Below are 26030 nucleotides of genomic sequence, written 5' to 3'. Positions count from 1 at the left end.
GGGAGAAAGGAAAAGTAATAGGGAGAAGGAAGGAACAGAGGAAAGGAACGGAAAGAAAGAAATAGGAGGAAGGAAAAAAAGAAATAGGCAGAAGGAAGGGGGAAAGGAGTGGAAAGGAAGAAATGGAAGGAAGAAATAGGCAGAAGGGGGAAAGGAACGGAAAGAAATAGAAGGAAGGAAAGGGAGAAATAGGCAGAAAGAAGGAAGGGGGAAAGGAGTGGAAAGGAAGAAATGGAAGGAAGAAATAGGCACAAGGAGGAAAGGAACGGAAAGAAAGAAATAGAAGGAAGGAAAGGGAGAAAGGCAGAAGGGGAAAGGAAAGGAAAAATGGGAAAGGAAAAGAAATAGGTAGAAGGAAGGAAGGAAGGGGGAAAGAAAAAATAAGTTGAAGGAATGGGAAAGGAAAAGAAGAAATAGGCAGAAGGAAAGAGGGAAGGTGGAGTGGAGCAAAGGAAAGGAAGAAATAGAAAAAAGGAAAGGAAGAAATAGGTGGAAGGAAGGGGGAAAGGAAACAAAGAGGAGGAAGGAAGAAATAGATGGAAGGAGGAAAGGACAGGAAGAAATACCGTAGGTGAAAGGGAGGAAAGGACAGGAAGAAATTGAAGGAAGGAAAGGAAGAGATAGGCGGAAGGAAAAGGGAAAGGAAAAATAGGTGGAAGGAGAAAGGAAAGGAAGAAATAGGCAGAAGAAAGGAAGGGTGAAAGAAAAGGAAATGAAGAAATAAGTGGAAGGAAGGGGGAAAGGAAAAGAAGGAAGAAATTGAAAGAAGAAGCAGGGGAAGTAGATTGGAGGAAAGGTCAGGAAGAAATTGAAGGAAAGAAAGAGAAATAGGCAGAAGGAAGGAAAAAGAAAGAAATAGGTAGAAGGAAGGGGGAAAGGAAAGTGGGAGGAAGGAAAGAAAGTGAAGGAAAGCAAGAAATTGATGAAAGGAAGAAAGGGAAGGACTGGAAGAAATAGGTGGAAGGAAAGAGGAAAGGAAGAACCAGACGGAAGGAAGGAATTGTTGAAAGAAAGAAGAATCACGTGGCAAGCCGGGCAGAGTTGCCCCTGGGTTGCAGGTTGCGATGGATCAGGGTGGGGGAACCAGACTGTGCCATGCTTCCTTGGCCTTGCCAGGGGATGGGCGAGGACGGAGACAAAAGCAGGTGAGGGAAAGAAAGCTAGAGACCGGGCACTAGAAAGCCAGATGCTGGAAGGGCAACACTCCTGTGGAACGAAGCAATACTGGGATACCGGAACAAGCACTGGGATAGAAAAGAGAGAACTTGGGACTGGTTATGGCGAACGTATAGAGCTTAAAAAAAGAAGGAAACATACACTAAATAAGCAGACCAGCCCTGTTCAGTCAAGAAGCACCGTTTATTCAATACAATACAATACAATAGCAGAGTTGGAAGGGACCTTGGAGGTCTTCTAGTCCAGCCCCCTGCCTAGGCAGGAAACCCTATACCGTTCCAGACAAATGGCTATCCAACATCTTCTTAAAGACTTCCAGGGTTGGGGCATTCACAACTTCTGGAGGCAACTTCTGTTCCACTGATTTAATTGTTCCAACTGTCAGGAAATTTCTCCTCGGTTGTAAGTTGCTTCTCTCCTTGATTAGTTTCCACCCATTGCTTCTTGTTCTACACTCAGGTGCCTTGGAGAATAGCTTCACTCCCTCTTCTTTGGGGCAGCCCCTGAGATATTGGAAGACTGCTATCATGTCTCCCCTAGTCCTTCTTTTCATCAAACTAGACATACCCAGTTCCTGCAACCGTTCCTCATATGTTTTAGCCTCCAGTCCCCTAATCATCTTTGTTGCTCTTCTCTGCACTCTTTCTAGAGTTTATACCATACAATACAATACAATACAATACAATAGCAGAATTGGAAGGGACCTTGGAGGTCTTCTAGTCCAACCCGCTGCCTAGACAGGAAACCCTATACTGTTCCAGACAAATGGCTATCCAACATCTTAAAGACTTCCAGTGTTGGGGCAATCACAACTTATGGAGGCAACTTCTGTTCCCCTGATTAATTGTTCTAACTGTCAGGAAATTTCTCCTCGGTTCTAAGTTGCTTCTCTCCTCGATTAGTTTCCACCCATTGCTTCTTGTCCCATTGCTTATTCTTGAATAAGTGCGCCTGGACGATCCTATCTGTCTTCTGTGGGATCTGGCTTTCGTCCTGCCTGGTTGTTTCACCACTCACAAGCCACAACAGACCCCACCCCTCAATACTAATGGGTCTTCCAGCTGGCCAAATGCCAGATGTGAAACCTTGGCACTAAAATCCCTCCCAGTGAAGGAACGGCTGTCAGGTCTGACCAAGGGAGCCAAAACAAATGCTGAAAAATTAAGGGGATAAAACAAGATCAACTGACAGTTGGGGGGAAAAAAAGGCAAAATAATATTTGATGGGTTCTTAGACTAGAGCCGCGGTGGCGCAGTGGTTAAATGCAGCACTGCAGGCTACTTCAGCTGACTGCAGTTCGGCTGTTCAAATCTCACCGGCTCAGGGTTGACTCAGCCTTCCATCCTTCCGAGGTGGGTAAAATGAGGACCCGGATTGTTGTTGGGGGCAATATGCCGACTCTGTAAACCGCTTAGAGAGGGCTGAAAGCCCTATGAAGCGGTATATAAGTCTAACTGCTATTGCTATTGCTAGAACACTTTTTTTTTTTTGCAATTTAAGGAGATTATGTCAAGTACAAAAACAAAAAATGAAATGAGTGTCCTGGAGACTGACGTAAAAAGAGATTTCTAAGGGTTATGGGAACATCCATTTAAAAATCCTTTAAAAACCCAAGTATTGCTCAGTTTTTAATGGATTTCTTCCTCTCCCCATAATTGCCAGTATCCAAGCCGCTTTCAAATCCTTCACAGTTAAACATGAGCGATGCAATTCGTGTGTGTGTGTGTGACAGCTTTGTGGTTTTTGCCATTCAGCTTGTCCAAAAACTATTCTTAATTACATGAACAGGTTGAAACTTTCCCTTATCAACTGGGCAACGCTTGTCACCCGGAGGACAAGTTCATTTTTTTTTTCCTCATGTGCTTTTCCAATTTATAGAAGGGACCTCTCCCACTTTTCATAATTTGGAATACAGGTAATCTTCGACTTATGACCATAGTTGAGCCCCAAAATTCTGTTGTTAAGTGAGTTTTTGGCCCCATTTTACAGCCGTTTCTGGCCACCGTTGTTAAGTGAATCACTGCAGTTGTTACGTGAGTAACACGATTGTTAAGTGAACCTCGCTTCCCCATTTGACTTTGTCGGAAGATCCCAAGAGGTGATCGGGTGATCCCGGGACGCTGCAACTGTCATAAATATGGTTCAGTGGCTAAGCGTCTGAATTTTGATCATGGGATTGTGGGAATGCCACAATAGTCTTCCATGTGAAAAGGGGTCACAAGTCACTATTTTCAGTGCTGTTGTAACTTTGAATGGTCATTAAATGAACTGCTGTAATTGGAGGACTACCTATAGAAGATTTGTACCTGGAGTGGGAATAACACTTAGAAGGGATCTTGGAGGTCTTCTAGTCCAACCCCCTGCTCAAGAAGGAGACCCTATACCAGTGGCTAACATTTTTCTCCTCTCATGCCAATTTCATGTGAGCATGCGCTATCGCACACCCACAATGCAATGTGCTTGCCACTCTGCACATGCGCAGGTGACCCCCGCGACACACATGCGTGCACACCCTCAACACGGCCTACTCAACCGCCTGTACCCGGGGGGGGTGCTTTCTGCCCTCCCCAGGCTCCAGAGGCTTTCCTTGAGCCTCCGAGAGGGCGAAAACGCCCCCCCCCCCGGATTCCAGAGGCCGTCCCTGAAGCCTCCTGGCACCAAAAACGTAGCTTGGAGGAGGGGCCCGCACCACCGTGCTTCCTATGTCCCCCTGTGCATGCGTGCGACCCTCGTGCATGCGCACACATATCCATGCGCCGCAGAGACCGGAAAATCAGCTGGCCGGCGGGAGGTGCGCACACATGCACGGTGGAACTGACCTGGCGACGGCTTGCGTGCCTGCATAGAGAGCTCCGCGTGCCACCTGTGGCAAGCTTGCCCTAGATTCACCATCAAGGCCCTATACCATTTCAGACTGTCTAGACCAGTGTTTCTCAACCTTGGCCACTTGAAGATGACTGGACTTCAACTCCCAGAATTCCCCAGCTGGCTGGGGAATTCTGGGAGTTGAAGTCCAGACATCTTCAAGTGGCCAAGGTTGAGAAACACTGGTCTAGACTCTTCTCAAAAGCTTCCAGTGATAAAGCACAACTTCTGAAAGCAAGCAGTTCCACCGGCTAATTGTTCTCATCATTAAGAAATTTCTCCTTAGTTCTAGGTTGCTTCTCGCCTTCGTTAGTCTCCATCCATTGTTTCTTGACCTGCCTTCAGGTGCTTTGGAGAATAGGTTGACCCCTTCTTCTTTGTGGCAGCCCCTCAAGTATCGGAACATCCCTATCATGTCGCCCCCCCAGTCCTTCTCTTCACTAGCCCTGACATCCCCAATTCTTGCTTGTTAAGCAAGACACCCCCCAATAGCAATAGCAATAGCAATAGCAGTTAGACTTATATACCGCTTCATAGGGCTTTCAGCCCTCTCTAAGCGGTTTACAGAGTCAGCATATCGCCCCCACAATCTGGGTCCTCATTTCACCCACCTCGGAAGGATGGAAGGCTGAGTCAAGTGAATTACTCTTCACTTGTGGATATTAAATCCTGACTCACTGTGTTTAGTGCCTGTCCTGTAACTGTATTTTGGGGTGGATCCATGAAATGACCCATACTTTTTTTTTTTTAATCAGGCAAGATTCTAAAGCTTCCCTAACTTAACGGCGCTTCCTCGAGCATTGGTGCAGCTTTAGAAAATGACACACTGGGAGACACACTCATGCATATAGTAGGCATATTGACAGGACTTAAAAGGAGGTAGAACTGGTTAGACTCGCTCCCCCTTCCGCCCACCGTTCCCTTTCTCGGCCTCACGTGTTGATTGAGCAAGCGAGGCGCGGAGTCCTCTTCTGTACTCTTCCTTCTTCCTTTTCAGTGTCCCTGTGCTCAGGTGGACCGAAAGATCAGGCTTAAAACGGGGCCGTTTCGACCGCAGGAGGCATCAGCCAACACGAGAGGCAGAGAGAGGTAAGTAGTTCCCTCATCTGCCAGAGTACTTTTCCTTTCTTTCTTTCCAGACTTTTTAAAGCCCAGGCAGGGTTGCATCAAAGGGAAAAAGACAAAAAGATCCAGAAACAAATAGAAATCCGACTTCCAAGTAGCCATTTTAGCAGTGTTTTGAGAGAGGAGCGTGTGCCTGCCTTAACTTCCTCTGCATTTTATGTATTGGAATGCAGCCGCGAATCCTTTTTGCATTTCAAAGAGTCAGCGCTGGCTATGCCCTTCCTTTTGCGGATGCTGTTCAGCACAGTTACACGCAGCCGAGAGCTAGTGGCAAGGAGCCGGTTTGTTTGAGGGAGATTTTGAAGTTTTAGAGTTACGAATTCAAGAGTATTTCAAAATTGTTTTGTTTTTTTGGTTCATTTTTCCCTGCAGACATTTTCAAAATATTCTTAAAATTGCATAATATGTCACTTTAAAAAAAAAAGAAAGAAAAGGAACGCATACTTGATGTACACTTTAGATTGGGTTAACAGAGTTGAAAGGGACCTTGTAGGTCATCTAGTCCAACCCCCCATCCAAGCTGGAGACCCTGCACCATTTCTGACAGAGAAAGATTCCACTGATGAAGCTTTCACAACTTCTGAAGGCACCTTCTGTTCCGCGGGTTGATTGTTCTCACTTAACCTGGGAAAAGCAAAAAAACCACTGACCAAATCCAACCCATAATGGCAGCCCTGTTATCAAAAGTGTACAAAAGAGACCACAAAACTTTCAAGGCAGCTTCGTCAGACAATATGCAGCGGGAAGCGGAGGGTTAACGACCGTTGTTCGACTCTTGCCTTATCATTTGATAAGCAATTGTGCCACCCAATATAAATATTACCTGAGAAACGCACCCATTTCCCACTTTTAACTACCTTCTGTATCAGGTGGACAGCTATTGGGTGATGAATCGGGAGGAAAAAAATGACAGATGTCACTGGAAGTCATAGCCTATTAAAGAATGAATGTTTGTGAAAACTGTTTCTTTATTGCCACGGCTAATACATTTCTAGGATCTTGAGCTGTAAAAACAGTGTTAACTGTTGAACTGTTTATTAAATTTATAGGCCGCCCAATCCAGGAGGACTCCGGGCGGCTTACAGAAACAGAATCAAGAAAGATTAAAAACAAGACAAATTTAAAAAGACACAACATGCACCCAATCTAAGCGGGGCTGGACCTCAATCCAGCGTGACCCGTCAAAACTGCGTTCCACAAAAGCGCTGTCGACGAAATCGCGTATGTGACGTCATCACAACGCGACGAAAAAGATCGAAAAATTGAAATAAAAATTAAATTACAGCAAGCCGATTCACATAAAGGTAAGGGTTAGGTTAAGGGTTAGGGTTAGGGTTAGGTTAAGGGTTAGGGTTAGGTTTAGAGCGTTAGCGTTACGTTTAGCGTTAGGTTAAGGGTTAGCGTTAGGTTTTTCGTTAGGTTAAGGGTTAGGTTTAGGGTTAGGTTTAGGGTTAGGTTTAGGGTTAGGTTTAGGGTTAGGTTTAGGGTTAGGTTTGGGGGGGTTAGGGTAAGGTTTTCGCTTTATTTTTACATTTTTCGATCTTTTTCGTCGCGCTGTGATGATGTCACATACGCGCTTTCGTCGACCGCGATTTTGTTGTCCGCGGTTTTGTGGTGGAACCCAATCCAGAGGTCAACAGCCCCAGGCCTGCCGGAATAACCAGGTTTTAATAGCTTTCCGGAAGGCCATGAGAGTGGGTAGGGTCCGGATCTCTGGGGGTAGCTCATTCCATAGGGCCGGAGCGGCAACAGAGCTCACTCCCCCCCCCCCCCCCCCCGTGTTCCTTACCTGTTTTTAAAGCAACCGGGCCAACTGCACATGTGCACAGCATGAGGTTCCTGCGCGACCTCCACCGAGCAGCTGGGTGTCGCAGGGCGGTGGTGCGCGCATGTGTGCGCAGCGCACGTGCCCGACTAGGATGCTCGCCCCCGTGCGCAGCATACTGGTTGTGACAGGATCTGGAACCCGCCATTGGACTAAACGCCAAAGGCACGCAGAACGCTGTTCCCACCAAAGTGGCCCCTATTTTTCCACTTGCATTTTTCATGGGCTTTCGAACTGCTAGGTTGGCAGAAGCTGGGACAAGTAACAGGAGCTCACTCGGGCGCTAGGGATTCGGACTGCTGAACTGCCGACTTTCTGATCGACAAGCTTAGCGTCTTAGCCACTGAGCCGCAACGTTGATTCGTGGCGCGCACCTAGATGAACTGGGTAAGTCTAGTTTAACAAAGAGAAGGACTAAGGGTGACATGATAGCAGTCTTCCAATATCTCGGGGGCTGCCACAAAGAAGAGGGAGTCAAGCTATTCCCCAAAGCTCCTGAGGACAGGACAAGAAGCAATGGGTGGAAACTAATCAAGGAGAGAAGCAACTTAGAACTAAGGAGGAATTTCCTGATAGTGAGAACAATTAATCAGTGGAACAACTTGCCTCCAGAAGTTGTGAATGCTCCAACACTGGAAGTTTTAAAAAAGAAATGGGATAATTATATGTCTGAAGTAGTGTAGGGTATTCTGCCTAAGAAGAGGGTTGGACTAGAAGATCTCCAAGACCCCCTCCAGCTCTGTTATTCTGTTACTTTATCAAGGTGAAAAGTCTTCACTCAAGTTTCTAAGAAATACAATGACAGTGCTAAGCTAACCTGCTTGCCAGGTGGTGAACCTCCATTCCTTAACTGGTTTGTATTCCAGGTGCGTCTCCTTGTGTACATACATATTGGCATATTTGCAAGCTGTGCTCCCCTGTTAGGAATAGCAAGCGATGTACCTAGTTTGCTCAGGGGTTATTATGCCAGGTGTTGGTAATGCTTCCAATCCCACTTACTTAGCTACTAGGTACTTTATTCTTGACATGAAAGTAATTTGGAGGACACTGGAGTCCCAGAATATTATTACATCGCCTCTCCCTGCTCTCTGCCCTTCATAAGTTTGTGTGTGTGAGAGAGAGAGATTTAGAACTGAATTAGTTCTACACACAGTTCTTACACACACACATACACACACAGTGTTCATATCTCTTTAGTCTGCTTAGGGTTTGAACGAGAAGCAATTCATTCTTTCCGTGTTTGTCTCCTCTTCTGTCTCTCGTGTGTGTGTGTGTGTGTGTGTGTTTATAAAATTTATTTGCCGCCCACCTCGTATCCAATGAGTCTAGCCGGCTTACTACATAAGGATGTTTTTTTTTTTTAAATCCTGTCTTTTATTATGCTCTGTAGTTAAGGCACCAAACATTGATTTATTTTTATTTCGTTGTTTGTATCATGCTTTTATTATTTTTTACAAACAACCCAAGGCAGCAAACATATCAAGCACACTTTCCTCCTCCTATCCCCCCCCCCCGCCAAACGACAATAACCTGTGAGTAGAGAGAGACGGGGGTGGGGGTGGGGGGACTGGCCTAAAGTCACCCAGCTGGCTTTCATGGCGAAAGCAGATCTAGAATTCACCACCTCCCGCTGTCTAGCCTGGTGCCTTAACCATTAGACTAAACTGCCCAAAATTCACATTACATCAGGGCTAGTTTTGAGAAAACCGAGATCCAACTCCTTTTCTAAATCCGCACACCCAGAATTTTCTAAGACTTCAGCCTGCCTAATCTCTTGTCTTAGTGAATGGTGTGTAAAAATCCTGGTCGGGATTTTTTTCCCCCCTAGCAAACGATTTAGAGTTAGAATAACTTTATTGTCACTTTGAGTATACACTAATCGGCATACACGAAAATGAAATTTCGTTGCGTCCATTTCAAGCGTGACACCCTTGAAATGACTGTTATGTTTCCTGTGGTTACATGGATTTCCTCACCACCCCTATTAAACTCAACTCGGACGACCAGATGCAAATTTCTAAACGCTACTGGGGTAAGCCCTCTTAGTGCTACAGACGCACAATACTTCCTGTAAACATTTGAAGTGGGGGAGGCATGTCTGCACTCTCCCGATCTTGGCCACAATGCTGCATTCATTCTCATAAGGTAAAGATATAACAAACTGAATCAAACAAAGGCAACCGTTTATAGGTTGAACAGATAATTGGGTAGCCTTTGTTATCTTCTGGACTTGGTTAACCTCTTCCCTCAAGAGAAATCCAAAGGCTTCCAGCATGTTTACAGACCCCTCACATCCTGGGCATAAGTTGTTTCAACTTCTACCAGTGATGGGTTTCAATTTTTTTTAGAACCTCTTCTGTAGGTGTGGCCTGCTTTGTGGGAGTGGCTTTGTGACCGAGTGGGAGTGGCTTGCCAGCCATGTGACTGGGTGGGCGTGACCAACTTGTAAAACGTGGTGAAACTCACTTAACAACGTAGTAACTTAACTCTTGCTTAGCAACCAAAATGTTGGCTCAGAAACTCTGGCATTTGAAGCACGCAAGTCTTAAAGCTGTCAAGTTACAAGACCCTTGCACCCCTAACCCTTTAGAAGAAAAACTCCCAGGGGTGTTCAAATTTGACTGCTTTAAGACTTGTGGATTTCAACTCCCAGAATTCCTCGTCTCGCTCTTCATCTTGATGATGTGCGGACGGGCGGGGGGGAGGGTACTGGAACCGGTTCTAAACGGCACTGTAGATTTGTGGAACCTCTTCTATAGAAGAGGTTAGAACTGGCAGGACCCCACCCCTGACTTCTACCCTCAAAATGACGCTATAGAGCTCTGCGCACCAGAACAACTAGACACAAGGACAGTTTTTACCCCAACGCCATCACTCTGCTAAACAAATAATTCCCACAACACTGTCAAACTATTTACTGAGACTCTATTACTTATATTATTCTCATCCTTCCTAATACCTATCTCCATTCTACTTATGACTGTAACCTTGTTGCTTGTATCCTTACAATTTATATTGTTTTACTTTGTTTCCTAGTATGATTTTGATCGTTTATTTAGTATCCTATGACTATCACTAAGTTGTATTTTACGATTCTTGATGAATGTATTTTTTTTCTTTTTAATGTATACTGTGAGCCTGTGCACCAAAGACAAATTTCTTGTGTCCAATCACACTTGGCCAATAAAGAATTCAATTTTCTTCTCTTCTCTTCTCTCTGTTGTACAAGGACCAAGGGCTTGGAACTCAAGAAAGGAGATTCAGGCTGAACATGAATAGAATCAGTGGTGGGATTCAAATAATTTAACAACCGGTTCTCTGCCCTAATGACCATCTGGGTAGGTGGGGCTCGGTGGTCATGTGGCTGGGTGGGCGTGGCCAACTCAAGGTCACTCAAGTCGATGGGCGCTTTGCCTTAGCTGTTACAATATCATAAGGGTTAACCGGAGAGGCAGTTTCTGTAAGCAGGTCAATAAAGATTAGGCTAGAAACAACACCAAGATGTTTGCTTCCTGCCTTCCTTACAGGATTAGCCCTGTGAAGTGGAAAAAAAACAAAAGGAGATTTCTTCTAACAACCGGTTCTCCGAACTACTTAGAAAGTTACCAACCGGTTCTCCCGAATAGGTGCGAACTGGCTGAATCCTACCACTGAATAGAATTTCCTGATGTAAGAGCTATTAAATCATGAAACAAATGCCTAGGAAGCGATGGCATCCTGTGATTCCCCCACCCACCCAATAGGGCTGGATGATTGTATTGCTTTTGGAAACATTTGGCAATAAACTTTGGTTCTTAATTTTCATGTGGCTTTTCCATTTTTATAGATGTTTTGTGATGGTGCAATGTAACAATTCTGTTGCTGACAGCTGGCACAATGCAACCTATATATTTCTAGAAACCTCTCTCCTTGAATCAATGATATTTAGAGATTTGTGCAAAATAGCTCAGGCGGGGGGGGGGAAATAACTTCCTTGCAAATTATAGAACAAATCTTTTAATTAAGGACTATTTTATACAAATCTGATTTCTAATTTTTAAGGGCATCAGCAAGTTATTTCCTAATAGATTTTCCTCATTTGTTGAACTGTTGCTGAGCACAGTTTTAGTGCGAGCTATGGATTTCCCCAACAACCTTCTACTAAGCCCACATTCCGCTAGCTTGCCTCATCGGCAGAAGAACAGCAAATAACTTTCAGTTGATATGATGTAACTGATGATATGACGGCATGATGTAACTTGCACCAGAAGGCAAGAGAAGAAAGAATGGGTGGAAATTGATCAAGGAGAGAAGCAATGGAATGGAGAAGAAAGTTCTTAACAGTGAGGACAATTAGCCAGTGGAACAGCTTGCCTCCAGAAATTGTGGGTGCTCCAACACTGGAAGTTCTTAAGAAGAGATTGGAAACCCATTTGTTTGAAAGGGGTATCCTGCTTGAGCCAGGGGTTGGACTAGAAGACCCCCAACATCCCTTCCAGCTCTGTTCTGGTTGATTGGTTGACTGATTGATTGACATTAGCTTAACGCTCGACGTCCTCAAGGAGTTTTTGTTGAGTTTGGCGAATAACATAGTCTCGAGATTCAGCACATCCTTATAAAACAAATAAAACAACAACGTCAACTCATCTAGCTTAATAAGAACGTCAAACCGGCTGTATGTTTACCTTTCAGGCAGTTCTCTTTGCTACTTCAGAAGCTGTTGGTAGGAGTGGTTGCAAAAAGAATTCATCACAAAGAACGGTTCTAATCTGCTCTCTGTCTTCTTTCGCTCTTCAGCTCGTGGGCTGCGTTTTGAGACTTAGCGAAATGGCAACTTCATGAAAACCCGTGAAGATGGACAGTCCGAAAAGGCGTGTTGCTCATCGGCAGAGAGATCCAGAAAGCAGCAAAGTAGAAGGTGACTCGGGAAGCCAATCGGATGTGTTCGCCAAAGCACACGAATTCTTTCGGATCTGCGATGTGGAAGGGAAGGGGTTTATTGCTCGCCAGGACATGCAGGTAAATTGCAAAAGGTAGATTTATGTAAGCATTTCATTCGTTTCTCAAGGAACCGTTTGCCCCTCCTGTTTGAAGTTATAGTTGGGAGCCAGCGAGAATGAATAACATTTTTATTCTCACAAATTTAAAAAAAAATTATAGCTGATTCTTGGAGATTGCTTGGACATGTCACTGCAGTGTACGTGGCAAAGTTTTCCAGAAATATTTTGCCATTGCCTCCTTTTCTAGGGTTGAGAGAAAGCGACTGGCCCAAGGCCGCCCGGCTGGCATTATGCCTAAAGTGGGATTAGAACTCACGGTTCTAGCCTAATACCTTAAATCATCACACCAAACAGGCTCTGCCACTTTATTACTTGGCTGTAAATTAGTTCAACACAAGGGAGATAACACACAGGATTTAGGATGTAAATCTACCAGGAAGTCCCTTATGCGTGTTGGCTTATGTATTGTTTAAGTAACATTGACTGTCAAGTGAATCTGGCTTCCTCATAGATTTAACTTGCCAGAAGGCCACAAAAAGCGTTCCCATGATCCGGGGGGGCACTGAAACCATCATAAATGCAAGTCAGTTGTGAAGCGTCTGAATTTTGATCACGCGACCATGAGGATGCTGCAACGGTCTTGAGCAGGCGTGGGTTCCTACCGGCGTTGCTACCGATTCGCTTCACGTGCGCTTTGTCATATTTGCAGAATTTGGTGTCACTAATGGCTATTTAATTTAGACACTTCATACGTTCCAAATTTCTTTGGTATCTTTCTAACTGTGTCTGAATCCAGAGGTTATCTTAGTAAGACACAGGCTGAAATCCTCATGAGTTAATGAGGCTTATTTCCTAATTTCGTATTGTTCGGAGTATAAGATGCACCCTTTCACTCCCCAAAAGAGGGTGAAAATCTGGGTGCATTTTATACACTGAATACAGCATTTTTGGCCTACAGAAACCTCAGCCCCCTTTGCAAAAACAGACGTGGAGCGGGTTTGGGAGGCTTGCAAAGTGCTCCTGGGGGCTGGGGAGGGCAAAAGCAAACAAAAAATGGGCCATTTTTTTGCTTGCCCCCCCCCCCCAGCCTCCCAAAGGTCTATATGCCTTTTTGGGGGCAAAAAATGGGCTGTTTTTGTGAAAAACGGGCCATTTTTAGCTTGTTTCCCCCCCCAGCCCCCAAGAACACTCTACAAGCCCCCCAAAGCTCTGCATGATCTTTTTTGTATGCAAAAAATGAAGCATGCAGAGGGTTTGGGAGGCCTGCAGAGTGCAACAACTTTTTTTTTTAAATTTACCTCTTCAAAATCATGGTGCGTCTTATATTCTGGTGCATCTTATAGTCCAAAAATATGGTAGATGGTTGCAATCCCACTGGGTAAAAAGAAAAGCAATCTTCCGTTCACCTAAATTATTTGTCATTTTTGTTTTTGAGATCTTTTCAAAACTAACCTTTTAGTTTTACACGCAACGTCTGTGTAACTGAGGAAAAACATTGTCGTTTTAGAGACTCCATGGTGAGTTACCCCTTGCTCCTGAAGAGCTGGAGAAAGTATTTAACACTCTGGATGCAGATGGCAATGGCTCTCTTACTCTAGAAGAATTCACTACTGGATTCAGTGAGTTCTCCATCCACATCATGCTTTAGAAGTAATTCACTTATCTGTCAATTCCTATTCTGGTGGTTCTTTTATGCGTTCATTTATATTATTGGAGTTCTCATCTCTCTGTAGCATAACTTGATCTAGAGGAAAACCAATAGGTGGGTTGTTTTACCCACCTTGGAAGGATGGAAGGCTGAGTCAACCTTGAGCCAGTTACAATCAAACTGTTGGCAGTGGGCAGAATTAGCCTGCAGTACTGCATTCTGACCACTGCGCCACGAGGAAGGAGAATGAGAAAGGGAATGAGGGGGGGAGGAAGGAAGGAAGGAAGGAAGGAAGGAAGGGTAATAGCACTTAGACTTAATACTTCTCTAAGCTGTTTACAGAGTCAGCTTATTGCCCCCAAACAATCTGAGTCCTCTTTACTCACCTCGGAAGGATGGAAAGTTGAGTCAACCTTGAGCCTGATGAGATTCGAACTGCTAAGTTGCAGGCAGACGGCGGTCAGCGGAGGTAGCCTGCAGTACTGCACTCTAACCACTGTGCCACTGCAGCTCATGGGATCCTTTAATTGAGACATTCCTTTCTTTGAGTTGCTTCATTGCTTCATTGTCCTCACTGTCAGGAAATTTCTCCTTCTTCTAGGGTTCTCTCGATCGATCTAGAGATCTCTGGATCTCTCTTTAACAACTTTCCACCCCATAGCAGACAAAATCCCATCGGAAGGGGAGTATAATAAAGAAAACATTAGACTGTGCAGAAATGAATAGGTTGACATTGAGAATAAAAGACAAAGAGGAATCAGTGTACTAACAGGACATGGGGGTGATTTTACGAGTGGCTTGAAAAAAGATATAAATAGAAAGAAAACTAAATATCTCAAGACGACACATGATTAAAATAGGGGAGGGGAAATAAGAAAATATAAAAATATAAATATACAGGTGGAAAAATGATATTGACATATGTTAAATAACAATTATAAGAATGTATATCTAAGAATGAATTTGAAAGGAAAAAACTTTTTACAAAAAAAAACATGTTTCCACCCACTACTTCTTAGGCCCTCTGCTGCTTTGGAGAATAAGTTGGCCCCCCTCTTCTCTGTGAGAGCCCCCCAATACTGGAAGACAGTCATCATGTCTCCCCTAATCCTTCTCTTCGATAGGCTAGGCTTACCTCATTCCCTTAGTTGTTCGTGCATCCTATGATTCTCTCTGTTTACTTTCCACATTTAACACACTGTGGATTCAGTTCCTTCCTATATCCTGGATGACTAATCCCCCAGCCTCGGTTGGGATAGCTTAGTTTCTTTCTTTCTTTCCTTCCTTCCTTCCTTCCTTCCTTCCTTCCTTCCTTCCTTCCTTCCTTCCTTCCTTTCGCCACAACCAGTTGCTTTTCTCAGAAGAAATCCCAAAGGACCAAAGTATTTAGCAGTGTCCTCTTTGTTATCCAACCTCAAGGGACTCACCTTAGTACAGGGGTGTCAAACTTGATTTCATTGAGGGCTGCATCAGGGTTGTGTTTGACCTTGGGGGGGGGCGTGGCTAGCTCAACATCACTCATGTTGGGGGCATCTGTGCTAAGGCAGGATTTCCCACACACCCTCCCTCCCTCTCATAATCTTCCTTCCCTTCCCTTTTCATTCTCCTTTCTTCTTCCTTCCCCTCTTTCCATATTTTTTTCCTTCCTTGCTCCCATCCAGAGATGGTATTCAGCAGATTCTGACCAGTTCTGGAGAACCGGTAGTGGAAATTTTGAGTAGTTTGGAGAACCAGTAAACACCACCTCTGGCTGGCCACGCCCTCATCTATTCTCTGACTCCCGAATCCCAACTGATTGGGAGGAAATGGGGATTTGGCAGTATCCTTCCCCTGGAGTGGGGAGGGAATGGAATTTTACAGTATTCTTCCCCTGCCATGCCCACCAAGCCATGCCCACCAAGCCACGCCCACAGAACCAGTAGTAAAAATGTTTGAATGCCACCACTGCTCTCTTCCCATCTTCCCTTCTTTTTCTTTCTCTTTCCTCTTTCCCTTTCTCATTTCCTTAGTTGCAAAAGGGAAAACATTTCTCCTTTTGTTTTATTTTGCTTTTAGTTGGTTTTGTTAGCCGTCTTTCAGCAAAAAACCAAGCTCGGGGTTGGGGTGGGGATGGCAGAGAGCTGCAGGAGGCCGTTGCAGCCAAAAACGGAGGCCAGAGGGGGGGGGGTGCATCGCTTCCGGGCTCCGTTTTCGCTGGCAGACACCCCCCAAGCAGGTCCTACCCTGTTTGCAGGGTGGCCCGCGTGCCAGATCTAAGCAGTCTGTGAGCCGGATCCGGCCCAGGGGCCTTGAGTTTGACACCTCTGCCTTTGTAGATCCTTAGCCTGCAGCTCAATTATAAGTATCTGGGTGATTTAATGGAGATTTAAACAGTGATCGGTGATTTAATGGAGACTTTAATAGAGCTTTTATTGCTAGAGGTGCTCAATAAAAGTGTTCACGCCATGAGATGCTGCCAGGCCATTTAACGCGACCCGGTTATCTATTTGTCATCCAGTATATCGAAAACCTAAGTCCTTCTGCTCTTTTGGAAAGATTTAATATACCGGTAGTCCTTGACTTACGACCACAATTGAGCCCAAATGTCCATTGCTAAGCGAGACAGTTGTTCAGCGGGCTTGGCCCCGTTTTGCAAGCAGTCCTCAACTTCCAATCGCAATTGAGCCCAACATTTTAGGTCGTTAAGTGAGAAATCTCTTAAGTGAGCTCCTGTCCCATTTTGCAACTTTTCTCGTTTGAGTGAATCACTCAAGGGGTTCAAATAACGCAGTTGTTATTGAGCCCCATGGTGGCGCAGTGGTTAGAGTGCAAGTACTGCAGGGCTACTTCTGCTGACTGCCGGATGCCTGCAATTTGTCAGTTCAAATCTCACCAGGCTCAAGGCTGACTCAGCCTTCCGTCCTTCCGAGGTGGGTAAAATGAGGACCCAGATTGTTGGGGGGGAGGAGCAATAGGCTGACTCTGTAAACCGCTTAGAGAGGGTTTTAAAAGCAGTGTATACATCTAAGTGCTATTGCTATGAAGTGAATCTGGCTTCCTCGTTGTCTTTGCTTTCACACGGTCCCAGTGACGCCGGGACGCTGCGACCGGTCATAAATGTGAATCAGTTGCCAAGAGGCTGAATTTTGTTCACGTGGCCATGGGGATGCTGCAACGGTCATAAACGTGAAACGGTCATAAGTAACTTTCAGGGCTGTTGCAACTTTGAACGGCCATTAAACGAACTGTTGTAAGTCAAGCACTACCTTATATTGGAAGAAACGTCCATCTGGATTCAGTTCCAAGTGGGGAGAAAGACACTGGAAACATGGAGGCTGTTTGGAAAGATGGTTTTTAATGGTGGACAAGGACCACAATGGTTTGAGATGCTGGGCAAAGATGCTGAGAGTGCCCTGGTTTTATGCCCTCTCTGGGCCCCACAACTGATCCACCTGCTCCTGTGCAAGAAATGCAATAGCAATAGCAGTTAGACTTATATACCGCTTCATAGGGCTTTCAGCCCTCTCTAAGCGGTTTACAGAGTCAGCATATTGCCCCCACAGTCTGGGTCCTCATTTCACCCACCTCGGAAGGATGGAAGGCTGAGTCAACCTTGAGCCGGTGAGATTTGAACCGCCGAACTGCAGCTAACAGTCAGCTGAAGTGGCCTGCAGTACTGCACTCTAACCACTGCACCACCTCAGCTCTTCACTCTGATTGGTGGTCAGATTCCCATGGGGGTCATGCAGGGGCAACTCTGTAGGCTGTCCCAAGCTTGGTTGACTCTTGCTGGGTGATGATGTAATGAAAGGGCTTTGAAATTCCTATTATGGCTCTGCCTGAAGTAGGTAGATCTTTGTAATGTAGAATAGACTGGCTCAGGCCTTAAAGGCCCATTAACAAAGGTGGGTGGGTTGGGGGCAGGAAGCTGCAGGGAGCTGCTTTGTCTTTAAATCGTGTTTCTCCTTTTCTCTCACCCAGGGAAATATAATACTCTGCCTTTTTAATATCCCGTCAGGCCTGGGGTTAAAGATTATAATCCGTCCCCACCCGAATGATGAATGAATGTTGCTCTATTTTTTAATTATGTATGTTCTATATGTCATTGTATGTATCCCCTCCCACATAAGTTGTAAGCCGCCCTGAGTCCCCTCAGGGAAAAGGGCGGACTATAAATAAACTTATACCTACCTATACCTACCTATTTCCTAAAATATTTCATTTTTCTAGGAGAGGGGTGGGTGCCAACTTCCTACACCTGGAAACAATTTGTAGAATTTTAATGTTCTTCTGTTGCAAACTTTATCAGAAAATGGAAATTTTGAGTAGTTCAGAGATCCAGTAAATCCACCTCTAACTGGCCCCGCCCCCGTCTATTCCCCCCTAAGAGCCGAGGTGGCGCAGTGGTTAGGGTGCAGTACTGCAGGCCACTTCAGCTGACTGTTATCTGCAGTTCAGCGGTTCTAATCTCACCGGCTCAAGGTTGACTCAGCCTTCCATCCTTCCGAGGTGGGTGAAATGAGGACCCAGACTGTGGGGGGCGATATGCTGACTCTGTAAACTGCTTAGAGAGGGCTGAAAGCCCTATGAAGCGGTATATAAGTCTAACTGCTATTGCTATTGCTATTGCTATTCCCAGCCTCCCATGTCTCAGCTGATCCGGAGGAAATGGGAATTTTGCAGTAACCTTCCCCTGCCACTCCCACCAAGCCACACCCACCAAGCCACACCCACAGAACCAGTAGTAAAAAAAATTGAATCCCACCACTGGGGAGCGAAGCTATTCTCCAAAGCACCTGAGGGTAGGACAAGAAGCAATGGGTGGAAACTAATCAAGGAGAGAAGCAACTTAGAACTAAGGATGAAATGTCCTGACTGTGAGAACAATTAATCAGTAGAAACAACTTGCCTCCAGAAGTTGTGAATGCTTCAACCCTGGAAGTTTTGAAGAAGGCATTAGATAACCATCTGTCTGAAGTGGTGTAGGGTTTCCTGCCTCAGCGCGGGGTTGGATTGGAAGACCTCCAAGGTCCCTTCCAACCCTGTTATTATATTATATTAAATCTTTTTTTAAACCTGCAGGCCAGTTTTTGTCTGAGAGGAAGGAATCCTTTGCTGAGGTCAGTGAAACTGGCTTTCACCCTAAATCGAAAGAAAGCGTCGCAGCCGACAATGAAGACGAAGAACAGTTTTCAAATCTCGTGGAACAACTTGGAGCCCAGAATATCTTGAAGGAGTAAGTATGGCTGCTGAAGGCAGCGGAGAGGCAGAAGAAGCGCAGAAACGCCGTCCTTCTGATTTCTGCTATTTTGGCCTGGGAAAAGGTCAGGTGTGTACGAATGCTGCTTTATATCCAGGTTGAAAAAAATATACCCACCTGTGCAAGAAAACCCAGTTGCAGACTTGCTTAAAATATCATTGGAGGGGAAAAAAAGAACATATTTATAACTAGCTGAATACCCGTGCTCCGCTATGAAACTATGTGATCGGGCTTGATAAATCAACACTTACAGGTTGAAAATTAATGAGTAGTTATAATCGGCCTCTCTTCTCCCCTTCTCTCCCTAAGCCTTGACCCACAGAAACCTCTCCTATCTTATCCCCTATGTCAGTGCTCCAAATAACATCTCCAGTCTCTGGCACTGGAAACAATGGTGGCTGTTTGGAAAGATGGTTTTAATGGTGAACAGGACCACAGAGAGAGAAAGAGAGAGACAGAGAGAGATTGAGAGATTTTGAGAGAGAGAGACAGACAGAGAGAGACAGAGACAGAGAGAGACGGAGAGACACTGAGAGACAGAGAAAGAGAGAGATTGAGAGAGAGAAACAGACAGACAGATAGAGAGAGACACAGAGACAGACAAAGACAGACAGACAGACAGAGACAGAGAGAGTTTGAGAGAGATTGAGAGAGAGAAAGAGACACAGACAGACAGACAGAGACAGAGAGAGACACAGAGAGACAGAGATTGAGAAGTTAGAGAGAGAGAGAGAGAGAATTTGAGAGAGAGAAAGAGACAGGGAGGGAGAGAGAGAGAGAGAGAGATTGAGAGAGTTTGAGAGAGAGAGAGATTGAGAGAGTTTGAGAGAGAGAAAGAGACGAAGGGAGAGAGAAAGAGAGAGAGAGATTGAGATATTGAGAGTTTGAGAGAGAGAAAGAGAGGGAGGGAGGGAGAGAGAGAGAGAGAGAGAGAGAGATTCATATCATCTGTTGGGATTTGACTTTGAGCTTGTATTCTGGTTGGTTGTCACACTCCCATGGGCCCATGCAGGGGCAACTCTGAAGGCCGTCCTGAGTCCCAAGCTTGGTTGACTTTTGCTGGGTGATGATGTAATGAACGGGCTTTGGGATTCCCACAGTGGAAAACAGAATCCTCTAGAATGTTTCTTTCTACTTGTTGCACTGAAGTAATGAGTGAGAACAATTAATCAGTGGAACAGCTGGCCTCCAGAAATTGTGGGTGCTCCATGATTGGAGGTTTTGGGCTCAGTTATGGTTGCAAGTCAAAAACTACCTGGACTTACTTTTATAAGTTTTTTTAAATCTAATTGTTATTCTCTGTCCGCTGCCTACAGCCTTAGGTTTAAGATGGAAGACCACGTAAGTTCAATAAATAAATAAAATCAGAATTGGGGAAAAAAGGAAAGGAAAAAGCCACTGATTCTTTCACCTATCCTCAGGATCCTTACTTTATGGTGCCAGAATGCTAAAATTCTATTTTCTACTGAAAAACCTTTGAGAATTAGATCCTAATCTGCATTTTCTTTGCTTTTCTTTTATCTCTCCCCCGGCCCCCCGCCCCAGTGAAGACGACGTGAAGAAACTCTGGTTGCACCTGAGGAAACATGAGCCTCACCTACTTTCCAATTTCGAAGAATTCCTGACAAAAATCTTCTCTCAGCTCCACGAAGCTGACGATGAAAAGAACACCTTGGAGTGCGCCTTGCAAAAGTAAGCACTTCTTTTACGAGAGCTTTTCTCGGGTGGGGGGGATTTACCTCAGGTTTCTTTCACCGGGATTCTTTTGGGACAGAAACATCCCCATGAAAGTGTAACGCATGTCGAAGGCTACGGCAGCCGGTTTTATGGCACCCGCATGAGGTTTTTGGCCCCGCGACGAGTATAATATCCATCCCCGTTAACTGCCCGTAAAACCTGCGTCTAGGATGTACAGATACTCCTCGATTTACAGTTACAGTTGAGTCCCAACATTTCTGTGGCTAAGCAAGACACTTACTAAGGGAATTTTGCCTTTCTTGCCACAGTTATTAAGGTTCAGTGATGGTAAACATTTTTCACCTCAGGTGCCAAAAGCACAGGGGCACGCACTGTTCTTGTGTTCCCACCCCCATAATTTAATGCTCCCCGTGGCGTGCCTCCTGCACATGTGCATGTGACACCCCCCCCCCCCAATGTGCTCATGGCTTTCTCGGAGCCTGGGGAAGGCAAAGACGGCCACCCCCGCCCCCCGGAGGCCCTCCAGTGGCCGGAAACGGACCGTTTTCTGACTTCCGGTGGGCCCGCTAGGTCCGTTTTTTGCCCTTCCGAGGCTCCAGAGGCTTTCCAGGAGCCTGGGGAGGGTGAAAATGGCCTCTTCCACCCCCCGAGACCCTCCCTATATGGAAATGTTCCTGAGCGTGATTTGCGAAGCAGCTGTAGGTTTATCTGGTACATTTTCCTACCTATTCACACTGGACTGTCCCTCAAAAGGAACCGGTTATTATCGCCTTTATTATTATCCGGTTTCTCGTCTCTCCTTTTTGCTGATGCTCCAACCCAGAGGTAATTTATTGTATTTTTAAAACATCCCATATCAGCAAAATGTCTGCCTACGATGATGAAATCCAGCATCTGTATGAAGAAATGGAGCAGCAGATCAAAACCGAGAAAGAAAAAGTTGTGTTGGAGGCAAGTGTATTTCTTAAGATGGATGTTAAAGGACAGATGGATGTAGCGTATGAGTACAGAGTTCTTCCCACGCTATAGAAGTAAAAGTAGCAAAATAAATGGTTTGTTTAAGATATGAGTTAAAGTGCTGAAATCATTCCATTTATAGAATGAATTACCAGAGGGAGCCCCCTTGTGGAGTACTGTGACGCCGTTACCATGGCAACTGCACAGAGCTGTAAAAGAAGCCATTTTAAGGCAGTACAGTAGAAACCATTTTAAGGCACAACAGGCTGTATCTTAACAGAACCTTCCCCCCTCCCCCAGGGTATTAGGGGTGTTTTACCTCCACAGTATTTGTTTCCAGAGAGTAAGATCTGTGTACCAAGTTTGGTTGAAATTGCTTGAGACGTTCCAGAGTTATGCTAGAACACACAAACACACACACACACAATCATTTATAGATAGATAGATAGATAGATAGATAGATAGATAGATAGATAGATAGATAGATAGATATGATTAGATACATATGATTAGATAGATATGATTAGATGATTGATAGATAGATAGATAGATAGATAGATAGATGATAGATAGATAGATAGATAGATAGATAGATAGATATGATCAGATAGATAGATAGATAGATAGATAGACAGACAGACTGACAGACAGACAGACAGACAGACGGAATCAGATAGATATGATCAGATAGATAGATGATAGATAGATATGATTAGATAATGATTAGATAGATATGATTAGATAGATATGAATAGATGATAGATATGATCAGATAGATAGATATGATCAGATAGATAGATATGATCGGATAGATAGATAGATAGATAGATAGATAGATATGATCAGATGATAGATAGATAGATATGATTAGATAGATATGTTTAGATAGATATGATCAGATAGATGGATAGATAGATAGATAGATAGATAGATATGATCAAATAGATAGATAGATAGATAGATAGATAGATAGATGATATAGAAGATATAAATAGATAGCTATAAATGATATAGATCTAGATAAAGATATAAATGATATAGATAGCTGAAATAGATTAGATAGATAGCTATAAATGATATAGATAGATAGCTATAAATAATAGATAGATAGATAGATAGATAGATAGATAGATAGATAGATAGATGATAGATAGATGATAGATAGATAGATAGATAGATAGATAGATAGATAGATAGATATTATAGATGATATAGATGATAGATAGATAAGAGATAGATGATAGGATAGATAGAAATTATAGATGATATAGATGATAGCTAGATAAGAGAGATGATAGGATAGATAGATAGATAGATAGATAGATAGATAGATAGATAGATAGATAGATAGATAGATAGATAGATAGATATGATCAGATAGATAGATAGATAGATAGATAGATATGATCAGATGATAGATAGATAGATAGATAGATAGATAGATGATAGATAGATAGATAGATAGATAGGAGATAGAGATAGATTAGATATAGATATAGGTAATATAGTTATAGACAGAGAGATAATTTCCCGCATATATTATATGCTTAATGCTCTTGCTAGATCTTATATTTGAGGCTGATTTTCAACCGTGTTATTGTAATGTAGGTACTGACGAGTCAATACGAAATGCTTGTCCCATCTTTGGGCTGTATTGTTCAATTATTAAAAGGGACTAATTGTTTAAACTTCTTTCCCAAATTTGCAGGGCGCTGAGAGGTTCCAGTCCCGACAGCAGGAACTGGAACAAAAACTTGTGGAAAAGGAGAAGGAATTCGAGCAACTGACTCAACGGCAGAAAATAGTAGGTGGAAATTATTGTGTTGTAATCGCAGCAGATTTTTAAATGAGCTCAGCCATACGGTGGCAGTTCTGCTGTATCCTTTTAGCTGCACTTGTAATAAAGCCCATTAGCCTTGAACCAAGTCCTAAATTGGCCATGCTTGTACAGGTATTCCTTGAGTTACAACAGTTCATTGAGTGCCACAACGGCACTGAAAAAAAAGTGACTTACGACCCTTTTTCACACTTACAACCATTGCAGCGTTCCCCCATGGATGCTACCAAAATCTAGACAACTGACTCATATTTATGATGGTTGCAGACTGAGCCGTGTGATCCCCTTTTGCGACTTTTTGAAAAGTCGACGGGGAAAAGCCAGATTCACTTAACAACCGTGTTACTATCGTAACGACTGCAGGGATTCTCTTACCAGCTGTGGCCAGAGAGGTCGCAAAATAGGGGCAAAATTCCCTTTAACGTCTGTTTTGCTTAGCAACAGAAAATTTGGGGGCTCCATGGTAATTCCTAAACTGAATACTTGTATTTTGAGATGGTTTGCTTGCTTTCTGCAATACGCCACTGGACAAAAAGTCGAAAAAACAAAGTTTTTTTTTTATCAAGGCAACCTTGTCTGCCCAAATATAAATAAATATAAATTTAACACTCTAAAAAAGCAAAGAATTTCATTTCTTCTGTTTCCTCTGATAGGAAAGAAAGAGGGAAACTTAAAAGACACCACACTGCCTGACCCATAGGACCTCTGGAACAAATCCTTTTTTAAAAATATTTTTTTATTTTATTTTTTTATATAAACAATCCATTTTCCATTAACCAGTGTGTCATCTGGGTATAAATATTTTGTGCCAACATTAAAATATACAATCTTATTCATTATTTAATCTCATCCTAGCTTAATTTCCAATATCTTAAGTATCTAATATTATAACAACCCCGCTGTAATTTATTTAAATTTTATTAGTTATACTAAGGTTTAAGGTTTAATTTTATTTATAGGCCGCCCAATCCCAAAGGACTCCGGGCGGCTTACAGAAGAGAAAAGAAAGAAAATAAAAGAAAATAAAAAGAAAATAAGACAAGTTAAAACGACACAAATACATTCATTTCAGTTGGGGCTGGACCTCAACAATGAGGTCAACAGCCCCAGGCCTGCTGGAAAAGCCAGGTCTTGACAGCTTTTCTGAACGCCATGAGAGTGGGTGAAGTCCGGATTTCTGAGGGCAGTTCGTTCCAAAGGGTCGGGGCAGCCACAGAGAAGGCTCTCCTCCGGGGAGCCGCCAGCCGACATTGTCTGGCTGACGGCATCTGAAGGAGACCAACCCTGTGGGATCTTACCAGCCGCTGGGAGGAGTGTGGCAGTAGGCGGTCTCGCAGGTATGCTGGTCCTAAGCCATGTAGGGCTTTAAAGGTAATAACCAACACCTTGAATTGTGTCCGGAGACCAATAGGTAGCCAGTGCAGCTCACGGAGGACAGGTGTAACATGGGTGTACCTAGGTACACCCAATATCACTCGCGCGGCTGCATTCTGGACTAGTTGCAGTCTCCGAACGCTTTTCAAGGGCAGCCCCATGTAGAGCATGTTGCAATAATTGACTGTTAATACATTTTCTATTTTAGATAACTTCTTTTGCTATTAATACTCATGTCTATTCTCTAACCCCCGGTAAAAAGATTCCCAAAATAGTATAATAATCGGTTTGTTCTTTCTCTTTGACCAGCCCTCTCAGATTGCAATGCCCTCTGCTTATTTTTCAAGTCTGATATAGTGAATTTAACTTCTTTAGCCGGCTGGCCAGTTGATCTGTATCACATAAATATCAGCCTGACCTCTACGGATCTGACTCAACAGAGCTCTGACTGGAAGCTGTAAATTATCCCCAATGTTGCTTATCAGTGTTTGAAGGTTCAAGTGTAGGTAAACTGAGCAGTTCACATGGCCTGAAAAATAACCCGTTCAGGCAATTGGCTTGTTGTCCCTGTTCTTGGAGGATTTACGGGCCGCTTCCCCCCCCCCCCATTTCCCTTCTACACGGCCATATTCGTTTTATTTGTGCTCTTTTGGGAAAAGTGCCAGTTTCAACCATCAGCTGCCTTATTACGTTGTCATGGCGATGCTGGTTTAAACCTAGATGATAAGATAATTGAATTTCGCAAAAGAAGAAAGGAAGAAACAAAAAAGACATTTTCTTTTATTCAGAAATGTTATTTATTTATTTAGTGTAAGTGGTTCTGTAACTGATTGAATGTAAGGAGATTACAAAAGCCAGCATATATATTACACACAACCGCACACACACACACACACACACACACACACACACACACACTTCCTCTCTAACACACACACATTGTGTGTGTGTGTATATGCATGTATGTTTGTGTGTGTGTGTGTGTGTGTGTATATAAAAACTTTCAAGTATAGATTATATAGATACTGGGATTAATGACTTAATGGCTTAATGGCTAAGACGTCTGCCTAAGATGTAATACAGCACACATTCGAATCCCAGTATGGCTAGCTGATGAGAGCTAAATAGCTTGAAATAGATCTATACTAGTCTCCCTTTATTTATGTATCAGCACAAATATAACACACACACACACACACACATATATATATATGTAGATTTTCACGGGTAAGGTATGCAGGTTTTGTTGTATTCAGGTCTTTTCTCATGTAAGATTGAGAGCATCTTTGCGACGTTTCGACAAGGTC

General features: G+C 43.8%; 1 protein-coding gene across 1 annotated transcript in view; it reads left to right on the top strand.

Annotated features, from left to right (window-relative positions):
- The first annotated feature begins 4972 nt into the window (after window positions 1-4972).
- CRACR2A (calcium release activated channel regulator 2A) overlaps window positions 4973-26030 on the top strand; it is a 52212-nt gene continuing 31154 nt past the window's right edge. The window contains exons 1-7 of the mRNA XM_087722267.1: window positions 4973-5130; window positions 11768-11989; window positions 13478-13589; window positions 18680-18833; window positions 20403-20549; window positions 21416-21506; window positions 23221-23316. Of these exons, the coding sequence (XP_087578393.1) occupies window positions 11825-11989; window positions 13478-13589; window positions 18680-18833; window positions 20403-20549; window positions 21416-21506; window positions 23221-23316 (765 nt within the window). The 5' untranslated portion in view covers window positions 4973-5130; window positions 11768-11824. The remainder of the gene's footprint in view (window positions 5131-11767; window positions 11990-13477; window positions 13590-18679; window positions 18834-20402; window positions 20550-21415; window positions 21507-23220; window positions 23317-26030) is intronic.

This window comes from Thamnophis sirtalis, unplaced genomic scaffold (genome assembly GCF_051295495.1).
Source record: "Thamnophis sirtalis isolate CommonGarterSnake01/CBP01778 unplaced genomic scaffold, rThaSir2_p1.2 scaffold_9, whole genome shotgun sequence".
Lineage (NCBI taxonomy): Eukaryota > Metazoa > Chordata > Lepidosauria > Squamata > Natricidae > Thamnophis > Thamnophis sirtalis.
This window is presented reverse-complemented; position numbering and strand designations above follow the sequence as displayed.